Raw genomic sequence first — 25,670 nt, 5'->3', positions numbered from 1 at the left:
AAGCAGACATTCGACTAAGCAAAAAATAAAAATAAAAAGGAATTTTCAGCTGCCATAGTTTCCGAAACCACTCTCTCTCCTCATAGAGTCACAACTAACTTGCTTCTAATTAGGTAAAGTTCCTTACTCCACACGCCTCTGTTTATCTGGCAGTAAGTAGGAACCCAGTTGTTAGTCGATCGGCAGATCGCTTTCCGGAGGTAATAATCCTTTAATAAAATAATAATAATTTGATCATTCAATCCACGGCTGTTTGTGGGGACGCTGCTGTGTGCAATTGGCTGCCAAGTTTCGCCCACAAAGTATACAGTCACCACACTTTACAGTATATTGTGTGAAGCGCTTTGAGACGTCTCGATGATGTGATCGGGCGCCGTATCAATGCGAGGGTTATTACTCAAAGAGAGGGACAATCAATCAAAATGTGCAGCACTTTCGCTGGAGCTAAATTGGTGCAACCTGTTCAAGAAAGTAGTCGGACACAAGAGTTCCTATAATGAGGGGTAAGTGGGTCGTTAATACAGATGGCACGAAACAAGTGGCACCTTAGGGTTGTAGTTGTTACCCCATTACTGCGAAGGAGATATGTTCAAACCCAATGGGCTTCCATAGGCAACAATTCTGTTTCACTGCGTATAGTAATAATGATGAATAAAGACATTTGCTGCTGCTAACATCTTCTGTACAAACTCAATAATAGCATCTGGCATTTTCCTTCTCTGCGCTGGAGATTATGGTGAAAATTAATACCGAGCCTGATCCTGGAGGGAACCGAGATGAAGTGAATCCTTCCACCACTCGTTAACAGCCCCACAAACGAGATGTCCCTCATTAAATCTCTGTGACATCTAGAATTAAAAAGTTCGAAACCCCGAATAGATTTTTTTTTTTTTTTTTACGCTTTCTCAAATATATTCAAATGGATTCACCGTGAGCACTATTAATAGGGCTGCCTGCACTTGATGATGCCATTGGGTGAAGAGATAATGGGAGGAACATCAATGAGGTTGAGAATAATTCCTATAGAACCAGAAATTGCAGGAAACAGGGGCTGCCATCTGGCTCATCAAGCCTGAGCTGGTGCTAACTCCCCCACTGCAGCTGAAGTCTCTTATCCCAATTCCCTGCTCTTTCCCCCCTACCTTTTACATTCAATTTCTGCACGCTGTTTATCCAGTTCCCCTCCTAAATGCTGCTCAATTTTGCCTTCAAAGCCCTCCACTGCCTCACTCCTCTGTGACCTGCTATCTCCATATGGCTCCCTCCGCTCAGCGGGCTCCAGCCTGCTCTGCCTCCTTCCCACTTCTGTTCGTTGCATTTGTAATGAGCTTTTATTTGGTTAATAATGATCCTTGCATTGGATATAGGGCCTTATCACATCGTTGAGACGTCTCAAAGCGCTTCACAGGATCCACTGTAAAGTGAATTGATTCTATGTTTCGCACAGCAATGTCCCACAAACAGTGACCAAATTATTATCCTGATCCAACTGACCAACAACCAGGTTCCGACTTACTGCTCGGTAAGCAGAAGCGTGTGGAGTAAGTAAAGAAACTTGTCTGAGGCTTCGTCCCGCCCAGGAATCGAACCCAGGCCCTCTCGCTTGCGAGGCCAGTGCTCTGATCTACGGACACCACTGGTTGTTTCTTTGGCCGTCAAACACATCTCGTAAAGCTGTGACTTCAGGCCATAGGGGCTGCACCCCGTTTGTGAATGGATGGTGTGGATTTCTTCTGGAAGAAGAAAGTAACAGATTTCTGTACGCCGGGCAAGATACTCAGGAAAAATCCCTGTGACATGATTTGCCAACGTTCATGAAACACTGCTTGTTATGGCCTGTCACTCTTCTCAATTTACTCCCTGGGATATTCATGCTGTCAGTTGGAAAGTTTTCAGAATAATATTGGACATTACTGGTGAGATGCTAACACTGAATACCGTAAGATGTTCAAAATCTACTGTGTGGCAATGGGCTACCAGCGAGACACAACTGATTTGAATTTATCCAACAATTTCACACTGTAACAAGTTACCATCAAAACAGGAATGTGTTGCTTATCAATGAGTTGTGATGATTGCTGGAAACCTGCATTTCACAGTAAATGAGCTGCCTCCTCATCCTTTACTGTGAACTCAACCAACTCTTCCTGAAAACAGTCCTAGATAACAATAATCCTTGCATTTGATATGATCGTTGAGTGACCGCATTTATTTTTAGAGAGGTTAGTACTCCGGGGGAGCAATCCGCCAATTCCCCGCAAGAGTGTGAAGCGCTTTGAGACGTCTCAATGACGTGATAAGGCGCGTTATCGAATGCGAGGATTATTATTATTAATGTCCTAATTTTTCGGACTCTTAGTCTCCTGGTCTGTCTCGACGGTGAACTGTAGTAGATACCTGGGAAACGGGAAATTTCTTCCAAATCAGGGTCCGCATGTTTCCGTGATGGAAGGATAATGATTAACGTAAGCACAGCAGTAGAACACTGCACACCCGCTTTGCGCTCTCAAACACACTCCCCGGGGGACAATTAAAGCAACAATTACTTGATCAGTGAACAATCTATAACGCAGTTAAACAGCGAATCAGCTCAGCAAACAAACTGGAGCGGCAGAGAGATCAGCTGCTAAGTGGTGAAGCCTGCAGTCAGCCCGGCTCGGTGGTCGCTCTCTCGTCTCCGTATCAGAAGGTTGTGGGTTCAAACCTTGGGTCAGGACTTGGAACCCACATCGTCTACGCAAAAGCTCCGCTGCCCCCAAAAGTTGGTCACTCATTCCATTGGCTGTTTGTGGGGCACTGCTGCGCACAAAAAAAAGTTTTGCCCCACAAAATTTACAGTTCAACTTATTTCAGTGTATCCCGTGAAGCGCTTTGAGACATCTCGCAGACGTGATAAGGCGCTGTATCCAACGCAAGGCTTATTATCGTTGCATTAAAAACACTGAGCTAAACCAGCCCTTGTTTCGGGTGTCATGTTGAGGTTCTCAAGAAATCAGAAAAGCATATTTGGAATCCCACATAAACCAGATTAACTCCTAACGTGAGTAGAGATGAAATCACAGCTCATCCTGCGGTTATTATCTCACTACATTAGGGTGGAAGGTTTCCCATGGGTTATGCGATAACACCAGTGACACAATAAGACTTCAAACAGTATATATAGCCCGCAGTAGTACTTCTACAGCAATTCGAACACAATATATGATTTGAGAGAGCCAGTTGGTTACCAGGCAACAGAGTATGGAGCCACAGTCATGAAGGCTACTTGCTCCTGTTGCCGAAACTGTTATTCCAACAGTCAGCGCTAAGGAGTGATGGCAGATGGATTTTAATGGGAAGAGATTTAAGGTGATGGTGTGCACATCATGAAATGCGTCCATCACTCGAGGTCCATCCATCAGGTGGCGCCTGAAGACTTTCCCCTTCGACCAGCGCCTACGGTCACCTCCCCCAAGCAAGCGAGAGACCTGGGTTCGATTCCCGGGCAAGGTCAGGGCGAAACCTCATTCACCTTTGCGCCTTGAGACGTCCTCCCGACGTGAAAGGCCCAAGACAAGTGTAATTCTGTTGTTGGTGGTGGTGCAAATACCACTGTCTTTTCAACAAAAACAGCGATCGTACGATCTGGAACGCTCTGCCTGAAAGATTGATGGAAGCGGATTCAATGGTCACTTTCAAAAGAGAATTGGATAGAGACTTGAACAGAAGAAATAGGTAGGGCTTATGGGGTAATAGCAAGAGAGTGGGACTAGTTGGGGTAAGAGCGGGGGAGTGGGACTAGTTGGGGTAATAGGGGGGAGTTGGTCTAGTTGGCAGCGCTTCCAAAGAACTGGCACAGGAACAATGGGCCGAATGGCCTCCTTCTATGCTATAAGATTATATTCTAAGCTTCTTTTGAGACACTTCGATCTGATATGGCATCATAAAAACGCAAGTTCTTTCCTCCTCAGTCTGGCAGTCACTCCAGCTCTGACTAAACCTAACTCCCCCGTATGCGGTCAAAGAAAATCCCGCTGCTTCAATAAGAGGCAGAACTGCTTGTTTTTTTTTAACACCGGTTTATAAATACACAAAACATGATCACTTTCCTGTTCAGAGGGGAAATTCCCGGCTTTTTAAAAAAAAACGACGCTGAGCGAATGGAACTGAACCTGTCTTGTGCCCTTGTTGGCCCATCGGAACCTCACTGGTGCCCGGAGTCACTTCTGCACCAACATGAGTCTGTTTTAGTCCGTTAACAATTTCCCTGCAGGATCTGTGACATTTAAAAATGTTCAGCAAACGATTTCAGGCTTAGGAAAGGTATCGTAAGATGTTTTTTAATGCAGTGAGGTGATAATTAAATGCCAGTATGGCGATGGAATCACGTAGCCCGATGGTTAGAGCACTCGCCTCGCAAATGAGAGGACCTGGGTCCGATTCCCGGGCGGGTCAAGGCGAAATGTTGGGCAAGTTTCCTTACTCCACACAAACACGCACCTCTGTTTACCAGCATTCAGTGGGAACTCGGTTGTTAGTCGATTGGTGGATTGCTTTTCCAGGGGAAATAATCCCTTCTGAAAAAGGATAATTGTAAAGTGAATTGACTATACTTTGTGGATGAAACATAGCCATTGGCGCACAGCAGTGTCCCACAAACAGTGACCAAATTATTATTATTTTTGTGAAGCATTTATTACTCCCAGAAAGCCATCCGCCAATCGACTAACAAACGTGTTCCTACTTACTGATAGGTATACAGAGGCGCGCGCGCGTGTGTGTGTGTGTGTGTGTGTGTGGAGTAAGGAAATTTGCCTAAGGTTTCGCCCGCCCGGGAATCGAACCCGGGTCCTCTCGCTCGCAATCGGCTGCCGCGTTTCGCCCACAAAATATACAGTCAATTCACTTTACAGCGTATCCTGTGAAGCGCTTTGAGACGTCTCGAAGACGTGATAAGTTGCTGTATCAAATGCAGGGATTATTATTATAAGGGGATTATTATTATCATTTCACATCTCTGGTCGTTTTTTTCACTGCAGTTCCATCCCATTCTCATTGAACACATGAAACAAAAAGAGAAGGCTGTATTTTACCAAATTCCCACGCACGGTGCCTCCATTGCTAAATGTGCACATGGCCGGCTGAGCAAAGACAACAATATTTCTAAAGAGACGACCGAATCGACGAAAGATAATGCTTCGAGTGCTGTTTTTGGAGCCATTTCAACCAGGCAATTGGGCAATATCAAGGCACTCTCGCACCAGATGTTTCTGCGCAATAGAACACATTCATTCATGTGATGTTATGGGTTTCTTAGATTGAACAAAGTTGATATCAGTTGAATTGTTCCCGAGGGCTATGAACTACATGAAGACCCCATCTGCTTATTTACCATGTTTCTCTTGGCATCGTTACATTTATTATATTCAATCTGGTTTCACATGAGGTTTTTGAATATTAGATTGTACAGTTACAGGAAACTCAGTGAGGAGCATTCAGGAAGCCAGAAACTGCCTGTGGAGTTAGAACTGCTCTGTAATAACATAAATAATAATAATAATAATAATAATCCTTGCACTTGATACAGCGCCTTATTATATCGTTGAGACGTCTCGAAGCACTTCACAGGATATCTTGTAAAGTGAATTGACTGTGTGTTTTGTGGGTGAAATGTGGCAGCACATTATTGCCCCTGGAAAGTGATCCGCTAATCTAACAACGGGGTTGCTACTCGGCAAACAGAGGCATGTGGAGTAAGGAAACTTGCCGAAGGTTTCTCCCCGGCCAGGAATCGAACCCGAGTCCTCTCACTTGCGAGGTGAGTGGTTTAACCACTGTGCTACAAGACTCTATAGTCTATATGTCCGTGTGTGTGTGTGTCAGATGTGTACACACGCGGATAGACAGACGCACAGACAAGCACGCATTATTACGGAATCCGGAGATATAAAAACAATATTGTAAAGATTAGTTTTTACGGGTGGAATCCGCTGCCGAAGCCACTTGTCCGTCGCTATTCATTTGCGCAAAAGTTTCACTTTTGGGCTTTGCGCTTTGTGAATTTGAATTACGAATCTGCCCCAATCTCCCCCAAAATCCGCAGGTTTACTCTTGCAACGAGTAAATACCCCAGATCCACTCGCATGCAAATTTTATACGGGTCAACGGACAAGTAATTTAGCAATTTCAGTGTTTACCGAGCAAGTAGGTACACGTTACAATTCCATCCAACTCCGCTCTTTACACGTCTGCTCTCACCCACCTCTCAATTACACACTGCAATGAATACCTAGAAATATGATTAAGCCGGAGGCAACGGAACATGATCCAGTTGAGAACAATGGTAAACAAAGACATCTTAGGCCTGAAATTCCACCTCGTTTTAGGCTTTGAGGCCACTTTGTTTTGGAGATGAAGATCGTGCAGGATTGTGCAAAAATTCTTATGTTCGGGTTTAATTTGTGAGTCAGCCTGGTAGCAACGCTCACCTCTGAGTCAACGACAATAACAGCGTCCCCCTCATGCAGGTTGGCGCCCCGGAGCGCTCGACAATGGTGGAACAGAACACCAAGCCCGGGGGAGGCCGACTGTCGGCACTGGTCGAACAGGAAGGTCTTCAGATGCGACCTGAAGATGGGGAAGGAAGGGGCGAGGCGGAGGGATTGAGGGGAGAGAGTGACAGGGTTTCGGGGTGTAGTGGCTGAAAGCGCGGCCGCTGATGGTGGAACGGAGGGCGCGAGGCCGGAGCCAGTCGAGCGGAGGCAGCGGGTAGTGGGTTGGAGAGTAAGCAGGTCAGGGAGGTAAGGAGGTGTGAAGGGATTTTAGAAAGAGAAGGGAGCTTCTCCTCGCCTGGTCAACAATCCCTCAAATAAAAGCCATTCACTTCCTAGCTCATTCTGGGCGCAAATTGGCAGCCATGTTTGCCCGACGAAAAAAATACAGTCACTACACTCCGTAGAATATTCTGTGACGGGCTTCGAGACGTCCGCCTGACGTGAGAGGCGCTACTTCAAATGTAGGTCTTACCTCTCGGTTTAATCGTTCATTTATTCTAAATTTGGAAGCCATTTTTTTTTTTTGACACACGGTTCTCGCAAAGAAATCGGCTTCCAAACCGAGGCCGAGTTTCAGAATTTTCCACCATTCCTGTGGCTTAAACGTTAAGCCGAGTTTCCCTGACTGAAACCAGCGATGGGGGCCTCAAAGTGCTTCGCAGAATATTCTGTGAAGTGCAATGACTGTATTTTCTTTTGAGTTTGAGTAGAAACGTTGATGTGCTTTCGCACAGATAAACACAGCGATGAGACTGTGACTGTGCGTACAGTTAATCAGCGATGATCTGCGTGAGTCATTGCAAGCAACTTCAGAAGTGCAGCCGTGGTGAGGGAGAGGGAGGTGGTGGGAAAACAGAACATTTGCGGAACTCTGCTCTCTCTGCTAATCATACCCGATGCTTTTTAATTCCATCGCACAGGGATTGTACACCCAAACCATAGGGAGAACGAGCCCAGACTGTGTGGGACCTCGTTCTGGTGAAAACCCATTCATTTCAAGAACATGAGGATCCGCTGGTGAACGAGTCCGCGGTCCATCCAGTTTGCCTTCCACCAGCCTGGCAGTCGCTTGACGTGTCATGTTCCCAAACTATACACAGTATCCTCCCCGGATATTCTTCCCTAACAAAAATCTATCCAACGCGATCTTGAAAGAATCAACGCTTTCTGCTTCCGCCGTCTGTTCCACACGTTTACCGCTCGCTCCTCGAAATAGAGTTTCCGCAGATTTGTTCTTAATTTGCCCTCCTTCGATCACAGGCCGTGTCCTCTGGTTCTATCGTTCAGTACAAGACAAAGGTCCTCCATAGCCTTGCCCCTTCCTACCTCTGCTCCCTCCGCTCAGCAGGCTCCGGCCTGCTCCACGTCCCCCGCCCGGCTCGCTCCATCATTGACGATCGGGCCTTCAGCCTTCCTGCCCCCACCCTTTGGAACTCCATCCCACATCCCTTCACCTCACTCCCTCCCTCGCCTCCTTCAAGGCAAGTCTCAAGACCCTCCTCTTTGATCGCACTTTCAGCCACCCTCCTACCTACCCTTCCTTACCCCAACCGCCCCCCCCCACCCCCACTGCTCGGGCTCAAATCCCTGGCTGTCCAGCGCCTTGGGACGTTCTCCCGATGTGGAAGGCGCTATATCAAATGCAAGGATTATTATTACAAACGTAATGTTGCATTGTGTTGTAAAACGGCTTATTTTCCATCTACCTTTCTGTTAGAGATGGGTTTGTGGAACTAATTTACCCATATCTGCCAACAACACGACCTTGTACAAGTAGTTGGGACGGACAAAGGAGATTTGAGACCATTTGAGACAAAGAACAGTAGATGTGTAATCTCAATGGAAATCTGTGCTGAGATTATCTCGACGCCTTTGCAGTTTCACTTGTAAAACCCGTGCTCGTCATGAAACAACTTGACCCTCGTATTAGAATCGAAGATTAAACCGGATTTTGAAAAGTTCTTTGATTCGGTCTCAATTTAGAAGGCGGCTTTCTGCAATTCTTGAGAAGATCGGCTTTCAAAGCTATCCTGAGTTTAACCGACATCTGATGTGATCGTACACGTTAAGATTATTGCCCTGAAACTAAATCATAGAAGGAGGCCATTCGGCCCATCGTGCCTGTGCCGGCTCTTTGAAAGAGCTATCAACTAGTCTCCCACTCCCCCACTCTTGCCCCAACTTCTCCCTCCTTCACTCCCCCACTCGCTCTTACCCCATTGCCCATCACATTTTTCCTTTTCCAGTCCCTATCCAATTCCCTTTTGAAACCAACCATTGAATCCGCTGCCACCAGCCTTTCAGGCCATGTGTTCCAGACCATGACAACTCTCTTGAGTAGTTATGGTTTTACTTTTTTAGTAAATGTGGGCTTTGGAGAGAAAATACAATCTGGATTTTTCTGTCCGGAACCGGGTACAAACACAAGCCCACGTCTGAGTTTTTACTGTGTACATCAATGGGGCTCATAATACTGCAGATCACATCATATTGAAAATAATACCTTCCCTCGGCAGCAAGGTAGTAATTCGTGTGAAGAGTTCAGCTCTCATTACACAGTATGAGATTGAAGCCGGTGTAATTTGTGTTTAACACTCAAACCTCCTATTCTCCCAATTTGTCTTATTACCCCATCATCAAAAAAAATAATTTGGTCACTGAATCCCACCACTGTTTGTGGGACATTACTGGGTGCAATTGGCTGCCGTGTTTTGTGCACAAAATACACAGTCACTACACTTTACAGTATATTCTGTGAAGCGTTTTGAGATGCCTCGAAGACATGAGAAGGCGCTGTATCAAATGCGAGGATTATTATTATTATTAAAATCTTTCTATTTGAAGGACTTTGTGCTGTTTAAGATGCACAATGATCAGGTTATGTTTTCACAGTGAATTGTAGAAACAATCACCTCACCTCCCCGTGCATATTGATCTTCAATGAGTTCCCGAGTTATGAGGTGTGTGTAGAGAAAGTCGGGTTCACCTGCCCTGAAAGGAGACCTTATAGAGGTATTTAGGACGATAACTAGAATCGAGAAAGAAATCCTAGAAGAGTACTTTTAGACATGTCAAGGCAATGGGACAGATCATTTCAGGACAGGCACAACAAATGACATTTACGCCTTTCACGTCGGGAGGACATTGCAAAGCACTGGACCGTCGGGGATTTGGATCCGAGCTGGGGGTTGGATCCGAGCTGGGGTGGAGGGCGGGGAGGGTGGGGGGTAGGAGGAAGGTGACCGAAGAGGAGGGTCTTGAGACGGGCCTTGGAGTTATTATTATTTACGAAGATCCCCCCTTCACAAGATCTGTCGTATTGAGACTGTAATATGAAGAATTCATGTCCAGTCTGTGTACCAGTGGATTTAGTGCAGTGTTTGCAACATCCAGTTAACAATATACAGTCAACAAGACAGATCTGATTTAAGGAATAAGCCACCTCCTGAGAAGGAATCACATACATCATGTTTCTATGGAAACAAACCATTTGAGCGTACGTCTATGAAAAGTACCATAAAGGGTTTGGCTTCAGTATTTCAACCTACATTCAAATAAGACAGCAATGAATGAGAAAGTGTGTGTTTATGGCGCAGTTCACGACCTGACTGGTTCAGGCAAACCAGACTGTGTTCATATCAACGCCGAGATGATAGTAACGATCATCGTATAATCCGTGCATTTTGGCACAGGGCTTCACCCCGCTGTCGAGAAAGTAAACCTGGAACGGTACTTGAATTGACTGTAAGTTTTTGTGGGCGAAACGCGGCAGCCAATTGTGCACAGCAGCGTCCCCACAAACAGCCGTGGGTTGAAGTGACCAAATGTTTTTCTTTGCAAAGCTGAAGAGGGAAACCAAAAGACTGAAAGGAGGACAAATTGTGGTTATTCCAAGTAGACTGAACGCTAACCTACCACCTTAGGATTCACTTGTGGGGTGTACAATATAACTGCCTGTTTTTCTGGTGTTTCCTCGAATCCCCAAAAAAGTTTTGCATTTGACATTGCGCCTTTCACATCGGGAGGATTTTACTGTAAGGTTCTCTGTAAGATTTTACTGCAAACCCTCCACAAAGTCTTTGAAAGACCGGCTCCGGTCTCCTGCTCGTCCCTCACGCCCTCCGTTCCACCATCGGTGGCCGCGCCTTCAGCCACTGCGCCCCGAAACTCTGTCACACTCTCCCCCAATCCCTCTGCCTCGCCACCTTCCTTCCCCATCTTCAGGTCCCGCCCGAAGACCGTTCTATTCGACCGTAGCTACGGTCACTCCCCCTCCCCCTGGCTGAGTGTCGTCTCCGCCACCATCAAGCGCTCTGGGACGCTGCTCAGCGTGAGGGAGAGCTGCGTAAAATGCAAGTCGTTGTTGTTGATGTTGGACAGAGATGGAGACCGTGTGCAATATTGTCCACAAAAGCAGTTGAGAATTCACTAAAAGTTTCTAATGCAAATTCCACTTAGCATTTCATTAATTATAATGAATTATAATGAAAGATTGTTTTTTCGTTAGCGCCAACACTCATCACAAAGAATAAAGACAATATAATCTGACTTATTGCTAAACATAGCTACTGAGTCTGAGTAAAATAACCCCTAATATTAAAGATGATACCAAATCGTGAGTGAGGATGCCTGTTGGAATTTAATTTTCTTATTATCAGTTGCAATTTGGTTTCACTGACATTTATTCCCACTGTACAGTTATGACATATATCCCAGACTTGTATTTCTAAAGGGTTAAGTAAGAAGAGTGATGTTGTGGATTGAATTACATTTGGAATAATTATAATAATAATAATCCTTGCATTCGATACAGCGAGGCATCTCAAAGCGCTTCACAGGATAAACTGTAAAGCGTAGTGACTGTTTATTTTGTGAGCGAAACGCGGCAGCCATTCGGAGGTCGTCCCAAGACAGTCAGGGATTTGGCTAAGGCGGAGGGATAGAGGGAGAGTTCCAGAGTTTCGGGGCGTAGTGGTTGAACGCCGGACCGCTGATGGTGAGGGACAAGCAGGAGGTTGGAGCCAGTCGAGCGGAGACAGTGGGGTGGTGGGTTGGAGATTAAGCGAGTCGGAGAGGTAGGGAAGGATTTGAAGACAGGTGTGAGGAGCTTGAAATCGACCCGTTCGGTGTTGGAGAGCCAGCGGGAGCCTGGCCAGGGCTGGGGCGAGGGCGTCATAATATTAATTATTACAGTGAATTATTAGGCCCTGACACGCACTTTGCACGGAAATGGAGATAAATAAATTCGCGCAGAGCCGAATTAGGAGACAATGAAGCAACAAATCTCGAAGCCTTGTGAAGATGTGCTCAGAGTGTCAATTACTGGAGATAGTTGGAATTGATTCAGACGTTTCCCTGGCTAATGATAGAGCAGCTATAATAATCAGGTTAACACACATGTCAACAAGCTTAACTGCTACTTAAAGTCTAAAACAGGCAGTTACAGCTCCTGAAAGCCAACTGCCGCATAATCGTTTTTAATCCAGTGTCGCAAAGCTCTTTTATGAACGTTTCGGCCCCAGCGGATTCGAGCTTTCAGGCACTGAAATGTCTTAAGTGCCCACAATCCGTAAAAGGTGCGCTTTTATGCAACACTTTGTATGACGTTTGGGGTTCAAAGCCCTCGTCCTCGCCTTCAAGGCTCTCCACGGCCTCGCTCCTCCCTGCTTCTGCGACCTGCTAACTCCGTCTCGTCCTGTCCGCTCCCTCAGCTCAGTGGGCTCCGGTCTGGTCCACATCCCCTAAGGGCGGTCAGGTCAGTACCTTCAGCCTCTCTGCCCCCACCCTTTGGAACTCCATCCCACAGTCCCTTCGCCTCGCTTCCCTCCCTCTCCTCCTTCAAAACCCGTCTCAAGACCCTCCTCTCCCCCTCTTCGACCGTGCCTTTGGTCACCCACCCACCCCCTACCCTCCCACCAGCTGTTAGTCGATTGGCCCATACGCTTTTCCAGGGATAATAATTCCTTCAAAAAAAATAAGAATTTGGTCACTCAATCGAGTGTTCGTGGGACATTGTTCGTGCGCAATTGGCTGCCGCGATTGGTCCGCAAAATACACAGTCACTACACTTTACAGATTATCCTGTGAAGCGCTTTGAGACGTCTCGAAGCTGTGATAAGGCGCTGTATCGAATGCGAGGATTGTCATTATTAATGATCCAGCATTATTATAATTTTTTTTTAAAGCTTAGCATCTCTGCCTTCTGACTATTTTGAAGCCCGGAACAAACTGCTAACGGGTGAATTCTCAGAGTAGGAGACACAGAAATATATTTGCAGCTACGACGATTGTCTTGGCCCTGACTTGGGAGAGTAAGAAACTGACAGTTTTTGGCAGGAATTTCCTCACGTGGCAAGTGTTTTCAATCCTCGCTTTCCCATCTGGTGGAGGCATTATATGGAATGTTTAAGACATTTTGCTTCAGGGTAAATCACGCGCAAAAAAAATCCCTCAAAGTTGTTTCGGTTTGCTTGACATGTCTCTGTTTACCGAGCAGTAAGTTAGTCGATCGGTGGATCGCTTACTGGGGTAATAATCTCTTTAAAATAATAATAATAATGATAATAATAATAAGATGGTCACTCAATCCACGACTGTTTGATTCTATATCAGATGAAACAGATTTGTGCTACTGAATTCACTGGAATCTATAACACATTTGAAACGGGAGTTGTAAGTAACTCGTAAGTGGTTCCGTGGAAGTATATTGAAGGTTCCACAGGTCAGTACGATGCATCTGTTAAACATATCATGTGCGAGAACCCATTACCCTTTACACCTAAACTGCGTCAACCATCCAATGAATAGTCTCTTCCCCTCATGTTTTCGTTTTCCGTCACATCCTACGGCAGTTCGGGTCGACTGCCGGTTAATAATAATATTAATAATTCTAATAATCCTTGCATCTGATACGCAGCTTTATCAGGTTGGTGAAGCGTCTCAAAGCGCTTCACGGAATATACTGTAAAGCGGAGTGACTGTGTATTTTGTGGGCCAAACACGGAGCCAGTTGCGCACAGCAGTGTCTCACAAACAGTCATGGGTTGAGTGACCTAATTATTATTGCTTGTTTATTTTTTTTTACAGGTTACAGGGAAATGGTTAAAACCAACAGAGACTAAAAGTCTCTAAAAAAAACGGGGTTTGAAAACCCAGGCCCCCCCCCCCCACCCCCACCCCCACCCCCCACACCCTCCCGCCCAAAATGAGCCGTATTATTTTGACTTTTGTTTAAGAGAAGAAATGTAAGCAGCATTAAGTTGCCCACAATTAAGATGAACTTTAAAAGGTGTCACTTTGATCTCTGTGTGGGCTGACGTGGGTGTTGGGAGCTTCGCTGAAAGGAGAAATGACTGTGCAAAGCCAGTTGGGGCTTACTCATGTCTGGGCAAATTTACATGATGGTATCTACGCAGCGATTGCAGACATTAAACATTAACTACGGAGTTGATTTTGTGTCAGTTCTTAATGAAGAAATCCACAAGTCCACAATACAATGTCAACCTTCAGCGACTCCGATCCAACTGAATACATTTTAAACGGAGGATTCCCTTGAGAAACCGGGATATAACCGAGTAAGGAATTTCACCCACAAAATATACAGTCAATCCACTTTATTATATATTCTGTGAAGCACTTTGAAACGACTTTCGATGTGATAAGTGACAGTACCATGCCAGGATTAATGTTATTGTTATCACATCAGGCGCAAGTCACTTTACGGTATATTCTGTGAAGCGCTTTGAGACTTCTCGACGATGTGATAAGGCGTTATAATAAATGCAAGGATTATTATGATTGCAACAACAACAACAACTTGGATTTATACAGCGCCCTCCGCGCCGGAGGGCATCTCAGAGCGCTTTACAGTAACGGATCCTGGGGCCGAGCCCAGGGGGAGGGGGGGTGGGGGTCGAAAAGAAAGGTCTTCAGCAGAGGCCTGAAAATTGGAAGGGGGGGAGCGAGACGAAGGGAGTGAGGAAGGGAGTTCCAGAGCCTCGGGGCGCAGTGGCTCAAGGCACGGCCGCCGAGGGTGGAGCGGAGGATTCGGGGGACGAGAAGGAGGCCAGACCCGGAGGAATGAAGGCAATGGGTACTGTTTTGAGGAGAGAGGAGGTCAGAGAGGTCGGGGGGTGCAGAGGAGTGGAGGGACTTGAATACAAGGGTGAGGATCTTGAAGTGGATCCGGTGCAGTCTGGCCAGGACTGGGGGGGATCGGGGCCCGGGGTTTGGTGCGGGTGAGAATGCGGGCGGCAGAGGTTTGAATGATTTGGATTTTATGGATGGTAGTGGGTGTGAGACCGGCGAGGAGGGCGTTAGAGTAGATCAGCCAAGAGGTGACAAAGGCACGGACCAGGATTATTAATATGATGATTTACGATTATTATTACACTTTCACTTACTGGAAGAAGAAAGTCAAATATCGAAAGGGAAAATCCAGACTAATTTTTGGAGCAATCAACTCATTGGTATCAGTCAGACTTCTTATTTAAGAGATCTATTAAGAAATGCCACAATATTCATCTTGAGAAATCAACAACTAGTAAAGATTTTGTATTGATCCTGAAAGCAGTTCAGTGCAGTTCAGTCCTGAAACACAATACGGTAAAGTCCCTGTGTGTGAAACAATCCCTATTGCTCTGCGGTGCTGAATTGAAGAGTTGCAGAAAATCCGTTACTAAACCAACAACAACCACATTACACGTGTAAAGCACCTTTCACGTCGGGAGGACGTCCCAAGGCGCTGGACTGTCCGTGTTTCGGACCCGAGCTGGGACACGGGATTGGGGAGGGTGGAGGGCAATGGGGGAAGGAGGGTGATCGAAGGCACGGTCAAAGAGGAGGGTCTTGAGATGGGTCTTGAAGGAGGCAATGGAGGGGTCGAGGTGGAGATGGAGTTCCAGAGGTTGGGGGCAGAGTGACTGTCGATGGTGGGGTGGGCGAGGCAGGGGAAGTGAAATGAAATGAAACCAAAACTGAAATGAAGAACTTATCTCAAGGCTCGACCTTATGTCATTTCAGTTCCAAAAAGTTGACTAACTTGGAACCTATCTGAGGAACCTCAGATCTCTGGCTGGAGAAAACAGGCATTGAATTCAATAAAAAATAATAATAATCTTTGAATTTGTTATAGCGCCTCATTATATCCTGGAGACGTCTCAAAGCGCTTCACAGATACTGTGAAGTGAATTGGCTGTATATTTTGTGGGCGAAACACGGCAGCCAATTGCGCACAGCAGCGTCCCCACAGTCTTGGATTGAGTGACCAAATAATTTTTTTTAAAGGGATTATTGCCCCCACAAAGTGACCTGCCAATCGACTAACAACTGCTCAGCAAAGAGAGGCTTGTGTGTGTGTGTGTGTGTGTGTGTGTGGAGTAAGGAAACTTGCCTGAGGTTTCTCTCTGCCTACCCGGGAATTGAACCCGGGTCCTCTCGCTTGCGAGACGAGAGGGGGGTCTAACCACTGAGCTACAGAACTCCAAAACTGAAATGAAGGTTTTATCTTAAGGCATCGGTGTCATTTCAGACCTCCATCTGGAGAAATCAGGCACTGAATCGAACCTATCTTAGTTACTGTATATTCAAACAAAATCTCCATTTAGCTTCTTGTCTGCATCGCCATCTGTCTCTTTGGCACCAATATCTTATTACGATTTATCGTAAGTAACAACAGATGTACGTGAATTGCAGAATGCGGGCAGAATTGGGCAGGGCTGTGTGTGTACAGAGGTGATGTGCTGCTATATTTAGACTCTTTAAGTATGTGCACATCTAATAGAAAGTCACACTTATCTTCATAGTGTTGCAGGGAGCCAAAGGATCAGCCCCGTGTAACATCACCCCCTACTTCAGGCAACTTATTGTCGTGTCCCATTGGTTGGCCCAGTGTTCAAGATGGCGGGTGCAGGGCAGAAGGTCCCTGGGCGAGTCCACAAGCAGCACAATATCACCCGCACATAACAACAACAACAACAACAAATTGCACATGTAAAGTGCCCTTCATATCGTTGGACAATCAGGGGTTTGGGACCCAAGCCGAGAGTTGGGTTGGAGGGGAGTTGGGGCGATGCGACAGACACACCAAGTCTTTCCCTCTCTATGCCATCCAACAGCAGAACACGGCCCTCCAGGGAGAGAGAGAGAGAGAGAGAGCGCATTCCATTCCAATCAATATCTCTGGGATTTCCATGTGTAGGTGGGATGCATGGAATATCTCAGTTGGGTGTAGGTACAGATACAGATATAGTAATGGGCTTCCGTATGTGTTAGACACCCGGCTGACCCCAAAAGACAAGACACCAGGAGTATTTCTTTACTTAGAGGGTAATTAAAAGCACTTCAAGACATCCTTCCCAATATAAAAGGCATTATATAAATGTAATTTGAGGATGTTGAGATAGGGGACACGGGATTCATTTCAGAAACAGCTTGATATTGTAACGCAAGGATGATAGAATTGTAATCCTGCATGTCTCTCGTACCCTCTGATCCAATCACCTACTGCATCTTCCCTACAACAACAACAACGACGACGACGACAACTTGCATTTGTATACCGCCCTTCATCGAAAAGAGGGGATGGAGGGCACGAGGTGGAGGAATAGAGGGAGAGAGTTCCAGAGTTTGAAAGCGCGGCCATCGATGGTCGAATGGAGGCCACGAGGGACAAGCAGGAGGCCGGAGCCGGTCGAGTGGAGTTGGGGAGTAAGCAGGTCAGAGAAGAGGTTCCAGGGCGTGAAGGGATTTGTAAATGAGTGAGATGATCTGGCGGGGACTGGGGTGATGGGGGGACGGAGTTTAGTATGTGTGATAGGGAGCCAGTGGGGCCTGGCGAGGGCTGGGGTGATGGGGGGACGGGGTTTAGTGTGTGTGTGACAGGGAGCAGTGGAGCCTGGCGAGGACTGGGGTGATGGGGGGACAGAGTCTAATGGCTGTCTTACAGAGAGTAAAGGCACATTTTAATAGAATTAACTCAGGATCTCCCTCACCCAACTCCTAGCGATGGACTAGGTTCTGGCTGGAATCTGAGAGCACGCTGTGTTCTTGCTCTGCCAGTTGGGAATGTTACAAGGCACTGGGATTTGAGTGGGAGATAATATCACTTTCTTTTCAGAACGGTTGCTCGCTCAATGATGAGCCACCCCGATGCTAAACCTCAAAATAAAACAAATTACAGAAGAGAATAACCGTTCAACTGGCTCTCAATGACTTCTCCAGGTTATTTCAGTGTCGGGGTTAAACAGGACAACGGAGAAATCAGATGTATGGGTTCAGGTGTTGGAAGCAGGTCAACCTGTGCCTAATACTCTCCGGAATTAGCTAACGCAAATAACGCAAATAAAGTATTATTATTACTATTACAAACAGGATGAGTCCCTCCTGGGAGAGAGGAGAACACGATCTATCTCTGGGATTTCCATGCGTGGGTGTGACGCACGTACCTTGGCCTCGCTTACGCACAGTATTTTTTGGGGGGTCAGTCTGGAGTCTGACACATGCGGAAACCCATCACCGTGCTTAGCTGGGAAATCAAACCTTCAGGTAGAGAGCGTGCTGCCCACGCTTCACATCTCACAGCTTACCATTAGATTTCCTTTCCTCATTATCTAGAAAGATAGTCTCGTTGGCTGGTTGCTCGTAGAGGAAGAACTGGTAGTGATGGAAGCCGGTGCCAGGTGGTGGGTTGGGCCTTCTATAGTCTGTAACGTAATATAATCAAATTAAATCAAATCGAATCAAATTAAATTAAAATCATCAATAACATTTTCACGTTAATGGGTCCTTTCCTGAAAATAAGCAACTCTTAAGACAGATTTTTTTTTAAATTAGATATGTTCATCAAGTATATTGGCTGTCCCAAATGTGTCTTACGCTCAGGCACCCGTTCTGATCATTACACAAAGCTGAACAGCATCGCTTGCGAATCTCCCGTCGACAAACTTGGACAAGAACCTCAACCACAACAGCTGTTGCAAAACAGGCTGGAAGTTCTGACCATGATAAAAGGCGATGGGAAGGTGATTTCTCCTTAGAATAAAGACGAGAATAGAATTTTTTTTATCGTGGAGTCCTGGAGCTCGGTGGTTAAAGCACTCGCCTTGCAAGAGCGAGGACCCAGGTTTGATTCCCGGGCAGGGGGAAACCTTAGGCAAGTTTCCTTAATCCACGCACGCGCCTCTGTTTACCGAACAGTAAGCAGGAACCCCGATTGTTAATCAATCGCCCGGGAGTAATAATCCCTCCAAAAAAAAAAATTGGTCACTCAATCCACAGCTGTTTGTGGGGACGCTGCTGTGCGCAATTAGCTTCCGAGTTTTACCCACAAAATACCCAATCAATTCGCTTTACAGTGTATCCTGTGAAGCGCTTTGAGACGCCTCGAAGACGTGATAAGGCGCTGCATCAAATGCAGGGCTTATTATTATCCCTTTATTCTAAATTTCACCTCTAATATAATTCCTCTGTACCGCTGACGCCGCAGCCCGACGATGTTACATTGTCATTTCCCTTATGTGCTTACACACTTTACTCCTGGCCTCCGAGAGAGAACAACCGGCCGAGGAGAGAGAGACCCCTTTGCCTTGGGGAACGCGCATAATGAGAGCCATCTTAAAGTGCTTCACGGAACACGTTGTAAAGTGTAGCGACTGCGCATTTTGTGGGGGCGAAACGCGGCAGCCAATTGCGCACAGCGGCGTCCCCACACTCGTCGTGGATTGAGTGACCCAATTTTTTTTCGGGGATTGTTACTGCGGGAAAGCGATTCACCAATTGATTAACAAGCAGGTTCCTACTTACTGCTGGTTACACAGAGGCTCGTTGTGTGTGTGCGTGTGTGTGTGTGCGTGGGGGGTGGGGGGGGAGTAAGGAAACTTGCCCAATGTTTCGCCCTGACCTGACTCGCCCGGGAATCGAACCCGGGTCCTCTCGCTCGCGAGGCGAGGGCTCGAACCCCTGAGCTCCGGGGAACTCCACTCCACACGCCCTGCGCTGACCTTGAAGTCTGCTCATTTGCTGTAAAATTGTTCAATATTTTTCCCAGTTTTTTGCTGACAATGCCAGGAGGCGCCGATTTTATGGAGTTGTTTTTAAAAGTTAAAGGACATATCCTGCCACACCCCCCCCTTCCCCTGTTAGTAGGTCTTGTGTTCCTGACAGTCATGTCACTAGAGGGCTCACTGCAGAGTTCATGCTCAAATCATCAACCTGGGTTCAATTCCCGACAGGACGAAATGTTTGCCACGTTTCCTTACTCCACACACTCCTCTTTACCGCGGGGAAAGTGGGAACCCGCTTGTTAATCAATTGATGGATCGCTTTTCCGGGGATAATAATCCCTTCAAAATAAATAAAAATAGTTTGGCCACTTAATCTACGACTGTTTGTGGGAACGCTGTTGCGCTCAATTCACTTTACAGTGTGTCCGGTGAATCGCTTTGAGACGTCTCGAGGACGTGATCGAGGCGCTGTATCAAATGCCAGGATTATTATTATTATTTGTACGGATACTAGCGACAATACAATAACCTCTTGTTTTCCAGGGATCTGATTAGTGTTTAACTCGGAGTTTTGCTGTCAGTGCCCGCGGCTCACATTACCAGAGGACGTGAGAAAAAATGACTGCAATTTCCAAGCAGCATCAGTTTTTAGCTCACACATCATTAAACTCCGTCTCCTCTTAAAATGGTCACCCGTGCAAATGCAGCAGAGTTGCCTAAGCCGACGATGTTCTCGCGGAATTCTTTGTTTGCCACAAATATACTTATCACAAATGTCCAAGGCAGCTTTTCCCGGGTTCGTTATAACTAACCACAACCCAAGCAGAGGTGGGGAGCAAGGCAAAGGGAGTGTTGGGTTGGAGAGGCAAAGGATGGGAGCAGAGAGGCTGAATGCCCGACCGCTGACGGAGGGGTGGGCCATGCAGGGCACGTGGGACTTGGGGATTCTGTGCAGAGGATAGTGGATAGATCTATCGGGAACAGCCTGTCTGGCTCATCAATGAGGGGTAGACATGTCCTCAAGTTAAATTCCAGCTCTTGGGTTGCGTTTTACATTAGGTCGGGTCTCGAAGGTGTAAGGGTTAATAGGATTAGCATCTCTCAGGAAAACTTCAGTATAAGATCATTACAAGTTTCCACCTATTGCTATCTCTGTCAAAAGTCACAGTTCCTTTCAGCGGATGCAGATTTGCTTTTTTATCTAACATCACTCTTTGCTGTCAGTCTCTGCCTATTACTTTTGCGTCTGGAATCTGTCTACGCTGTACGCTTCCTTTCCATTCGCTTGTCAGACTAGTCAAAGCCAAGCATTGCAGTTGAAATGCCTTGAAATGGAAGACATAATCAGAAACTCAAACTCAGTCCCAGACGAAGTCCCTGTCATTGTTCACAGTGACCTAATTTTGCAAACATTTCACCGTGAATTTCTCTCTGAGGAACATGTACACCCTCGTCAATATCCTCGTCCTCTCTTTCGAAGCCCTCCACGGCCTTGCTCCTCCATATCTCTGTGACCTGCTAACTCCGTATAGACCTGTCCATTCACTCCCCTCAGCGGCCTGCTCCATGTTCCGCACCGTCGGCGGTCGGCCCTTCAGCCTCTCTACCCCCACCCTTTGAAACTCCATCCTACAGTCTCTTCCCCTCACCCCCTCTCAAGGCCCACATCAAGACCCTCCTCTTCAACCTTGCCTTCGGTCACCTTCCTCCCCACAACTTTCCCTCCTGTTCCCAACCCCCAGCTCGGCTCCAAATTCCTGACTGTCCAGCGCTTTGTGAATCCTCCCGACATGAAAGGCGCCGTGTAAAAGTCATTGGTTAGTTGTTGTTGTTGTAGTAGTGAATTTGAATCGCCATCAGAGACAAATGGCATGGCTCGGTGTTTATCGGCTAGAAGCTGTACAGTTCTGGAAATAGGTCTAACAAAATCTGCAAGGCTTGGGGTGGGGGAGCGCAGAGTGTGTGTTGGGGGTAAGTGCTGGAGTCTAACCATCTAAACCCACACACAGCTCCGGCCATTGATGTCGCTGTCTGGCCGAGCTTTCCCGCTGCTTGTCCGGCTCGGACCCCCCTCCCCGTTAGTTAGGGCTTTGGCTGTGGGGTTAACAGGAGCTGAGGGGGAGGATTCCCGGCCCCCGGTGACTGGTCGGCCCTTCCAGGTCCTGCCAATGAGCCGGGCCGGGCTGTGCTGCCATCACCTGGAATACCGTGGACCCTCCTGGCTCAGGAACCAGGACGAGAGACCGTCACAGAGGTGGGGGGGGGACTCGATTCCAACATTCTGTTGACAAACACATCACCTTGGAGCCAGTTAAGCTCCATGGATACACTGCTTAATTTCCAGTATTATAACCTGTAACCTCAAAACACATGGGATACATGCATGTTTGGGCCATTAATTGGACCCTGTAGGTAATTGTTTCAGCAGCAAAATGTTAGTGGCAAAATAGGAGGGGATTCGATAGGGTGAACAGGGAGAAAATGTTTCCGCTGGTGGGTGAGCCGGTAACCTGAGGACATGGCTTTAAAATAGTTGCCAAAAGAACCAGAGGGTAGGTGAGGAGAAATGTTTTCACACAGCGAGTTGTTGGGATCTGGAATGCATTGCCCCAGAGGGTGGTGGAAACCGATTCCATAACAACTTTTAATAGTGAAGTAGTAGATCATTATTTTGGGGAGAACAAGTTTGCAGGGCTATGGAGAGAGCGGGGGAGTGGGGTTGATCAGGGCTATGGGGGGAGAGTGGGGGAGTGGGGTTGATCAGGGCTATGGGGGAGAGTGGGGGAGTGGGGTTGATCAGGGCTATGGGGGGAGAGTGGGGGAGTGGGGTTGATCAGGGCTATGGGGGGAGAGTGGGGTTGATCAGGGCTATGGGGGAGAGTGGGGGAGTGGGGGTTGATCAGGGCTATGGGGAGAGAGCGGGAGAGTGGGGTTGATCAGGGCTATGGGGAGAGAGCGGGGGAGTGGGGTTGACTTAGAAGCTCTTTTCAAAGAGCCGACACAGACACGATGGGCCGAATGGCCTCCTTCTGTGCTGTATAATTCTATGCTTCTATGATACCTGTGGTCTTCTATGAAGATCAGCCTCGTCTCAATCTCACTGTGTAACTCCAGTTAGCACACCTCCTCCTGTTGACTAAGGCACTGAGCAATACTGGTGTCATAGTTCTGGAGAAGTGTTTGTGCCAATGCCTCCTCTCAGCTGGAGGAAGATGTGTAGGCCTGGAGGTGGTTGTGATGGGGGTGTAGAGCAGAGCGCATAAAGGAGAAAATGTACAAATACCGATGAATTAATGCTTACGTGAAAGCTCTGTGCCTACAATCGTTCCGTCGTGTAGATTTTCAGGCTGTCAGGGGAAAAGGGAAAGTGTGAGAGACACTCAACATTCTTTAAAGTACCGTTACTCAATATTATAATAATAATAATAATAATAATGCTTGCATTTGATACAGTGCCTTTGACTGTGCAGTTTGTGGGTAAACACAGCAGCCAATCGCACACAGCAGCGTCCCACAAACAGTCATGGATTGAGTGCCCAAATTATTATTATTATATTTTATTTTTTTGGCACACACCGCCAGAAAGCGATCTGCCGATCAACTAACAACCGGGTTCCTACTTACTGCTAAGTACACAAGAGCCAAAGGCTCACCTGCAATGTGTGGAGGAAGGAAACCTGCCTAAAGTTCACGTCCGGGAATCAAACCCAGGTCTTGTTGCTTGCGAGGCGAGTACTCTAACCGCTGAGCTACAGGGCGCCACAAAGAATTATAACAAAGGATTTATTCTGTCATTCCTCGAAGATTATACTTCGAGGTTTGGTTTACCATTGCAGATGATCCTTCAGTCAATCTCATGTGTGTCTCCCAGTGAAGGGTGTGTGATCAGATTCCCTCCCCACGTGACCTGTATATGAGGTGCAGCACCGAGCAAAGCTGCCTCTCTCTCCTCCACTCAACAAAAAGTAGTAAAGACTACTTTACCGGTTCACATTTTGTGGAAAGGGCTGAGGAGTGGAGCTGAGCTCTGCCGGTGCAACTGGGAAACACTCAGATTCTTCCCCATCCACACGTGGAGGGGTTTGCAAAGGTGAGAGCGCCTTCCTGCTAAGGATTCCTAAAGCCGGATTGCATGTCCAGCTGGAGGTTAAAGATCCCACCGGCACCATTCATCGAATCGTAGAATCCTACAGCGCAGAAGGAGGCCATTCGGCCCATCATGTCTGTGCCGGCTCTTTGAAAGAGCTACCAACTAGTCCCACTCCCCCGCTCTTACCCCAACTAGTCCCACTCCCCCGCTCTTACCCCAACTAGTCCCACTCCCCCACTCTTACCCCAACTAGTCCCACTCCCCCGCTCTTACCCCAACTAATCCCACTCCCCCGCTCTTACCCCAACTAGTCCCACTCCCCCGCTCTTACCCCAACTAGTCCCCATTCCCCCATTATTTTTGAATCTGCTTCCACCACTTTTCAGACATTTTGTGGTTTTGCTTATTCTAAAATAATAAGTGTCCTGGCCAACAATCTCACAATCAGATTGATCATTCACTTCATGGCTGTTAATTATTATAAGCCCAGGTCCTAGAAAGAGAATGAATATAATACTGATAATAATACTGATAATAATAATAATAATAATAATAATAATAATAATAATAATAATAATAATAATAATAATAATAATAATAATAATAATAATAATAATAATAATAATAATAATAATAATAATCCTTGCATTTGATAAAGCACCTTATCAATTCTTTGAGACATCTCAGGGCACTTTGCAGAATAAAGTGAAGTGACTGTGTATTTTGTGGGTGAAATGCGGCAGCCAACTGCACACAGTGGGGTCCCAGAAACAGTGATCAAATTATTATTTCTTTTAAAAAAATTTAAGGGATTATTACAACACGGCACCTACTTCCTGTCAGGTAAACAGAGGTGTGTGGTGTGAGAAAATTTGCCTAAAGGTTCATCCTACCCAGAATCGAACCCAGGTCATCTCGCTTGCGAAATTTTGCGTGTACTTTGTGGGCGAAACTTCCTCCCAGGCTTAGTTGATTAGGAATGTTCGGTACATTTCTATGGAAGAGGGATTAACTGCGCTATATCATACTCTTAAAAAATCCAATTATTCTTAATTTTATTCGTGATCCCCAACGTACGATTTTTTTAATTCAATAAAGAAATAGAAGTAGTTCATTGAAATGTGTAAATAACTAAATGATTGTGTCGCTGCCCCAGTGTGTGCCCTACATGTTGTGCATGCTGAAATATAGTTTCCTAGAATGAAGAATCCATGATTCCTACAGCTGTATATTAATGACATGTCTGTTTTATTATAGTGAGATTCAGTAATATGTTTATTTCCCATTTCAGCATGTGCACGCATCAGCCTTACATTATTATGTCCTGTAGCTCAGTGGTTAGAGCACTTGCCTCGCAAGCGAGAGGATCTGGGTTTAATTCCCAAGCAAGAAGAAACCCTCGGCAAGTTTCCTTACTCCACACACACACACACACACACACACACACACAGCAGTCAGTAGGAACCCGGTTGTTAGTCGATTGGTGGATCGCTTTTCCGGGGGTAATAATCCCTTCAAAAATAATAATTTGGTCACTCAATCCAACGTGGGGACGCTGCTGTGTGTGGAGTCCTGTAGCTCAGTGGTTAGAGCACTCGCTTTGCAAGCGAGAGACCTGAGTTCAATTCCAGGCAGAGGGCGAAACCTCGGGCAAGTTTCCTTACTCCACACAGAGCCTAATAATAATTCCTCCAAAACCAAAAACAATAATAAATTGGTCATTTTCAATCTACGACTGTTTGTGGGACATTGCTGTGCGCAATTGGCCGCCGCGTTCGCCCACAAATACAATCAATTCACTTTACAGTGTGTTCTGTGAAGCTCTTTGGGACGTCTAGAAGACGTGAAAAGCACTATATCAAATGCAAGGATTATTATTATTATTATTATAATATTGAACGCAAGAGCCAAGGCTTGGGGAACCCAGACCCCAGCTAAAACCGCATTGATATCGCTGTCTGGCCAAGCTTTCCCGCTGCTTGTCCAGCTCGGACCACCCTAGCTGTTAGGGCTTTGGTTAACAGGGGCTATCGGTTGAAAAATAAT

General features: G+C 46.5%; 1 protein-coding gene across 2 annotated transcripts in view; it reads right to left on the bottom strand.

Annotated features, from left to right (window-relative positions):
- LOC103190309 (phosphatidylethanolamine-binding protein 4) overlaps window positions 1–25,670 on the bottom strand; it is a 110,843-nt gene that overhangs the window by 11,462 nt on the left and 73,711 nt on the right. For both annotated transcript variants that reach the window (XM_042344557.1, XM_042344558.1), the window contains exons 6-7: window positions 22,836–22,881; window positions 18,119–18,235 (exon numbers count right to left, since the gene is read on the bottom strand). In XM_042344557.1, coding sequence (XP_042200491.1) covers window positions 18,119–18,235; window positions 22,836–22,881 — 163 coding nt within the window. The remainder of the gene's footprint in view (window positions 1–18,118; window positions 18,236–22,835; window positions 22,882–25,670) is intronic.

The sequence above is a fragment of the Callorhinchus milii genome, unplaced genomic scaffold (genome assembly GCF_018977255.1).
Source record: "Callorhinchus milii isolate IMCB2004 unplaced genomic scaffold, IMCB_Cmil_1.0 Scaffold28, whole genome shotgun sequence".
NCBI classification, from domain to species: Eukaryota; Metazoa; Chordata; class Chondrichthyes; order Chimaeriformes; family Callorhinchidae; genus Callorhinchus; species Callorhinchus milii.
Note: the sequence above shows the minus strand (reverse complement) of the source record. Positions and strands in the feature narration are given on the sequence as shown.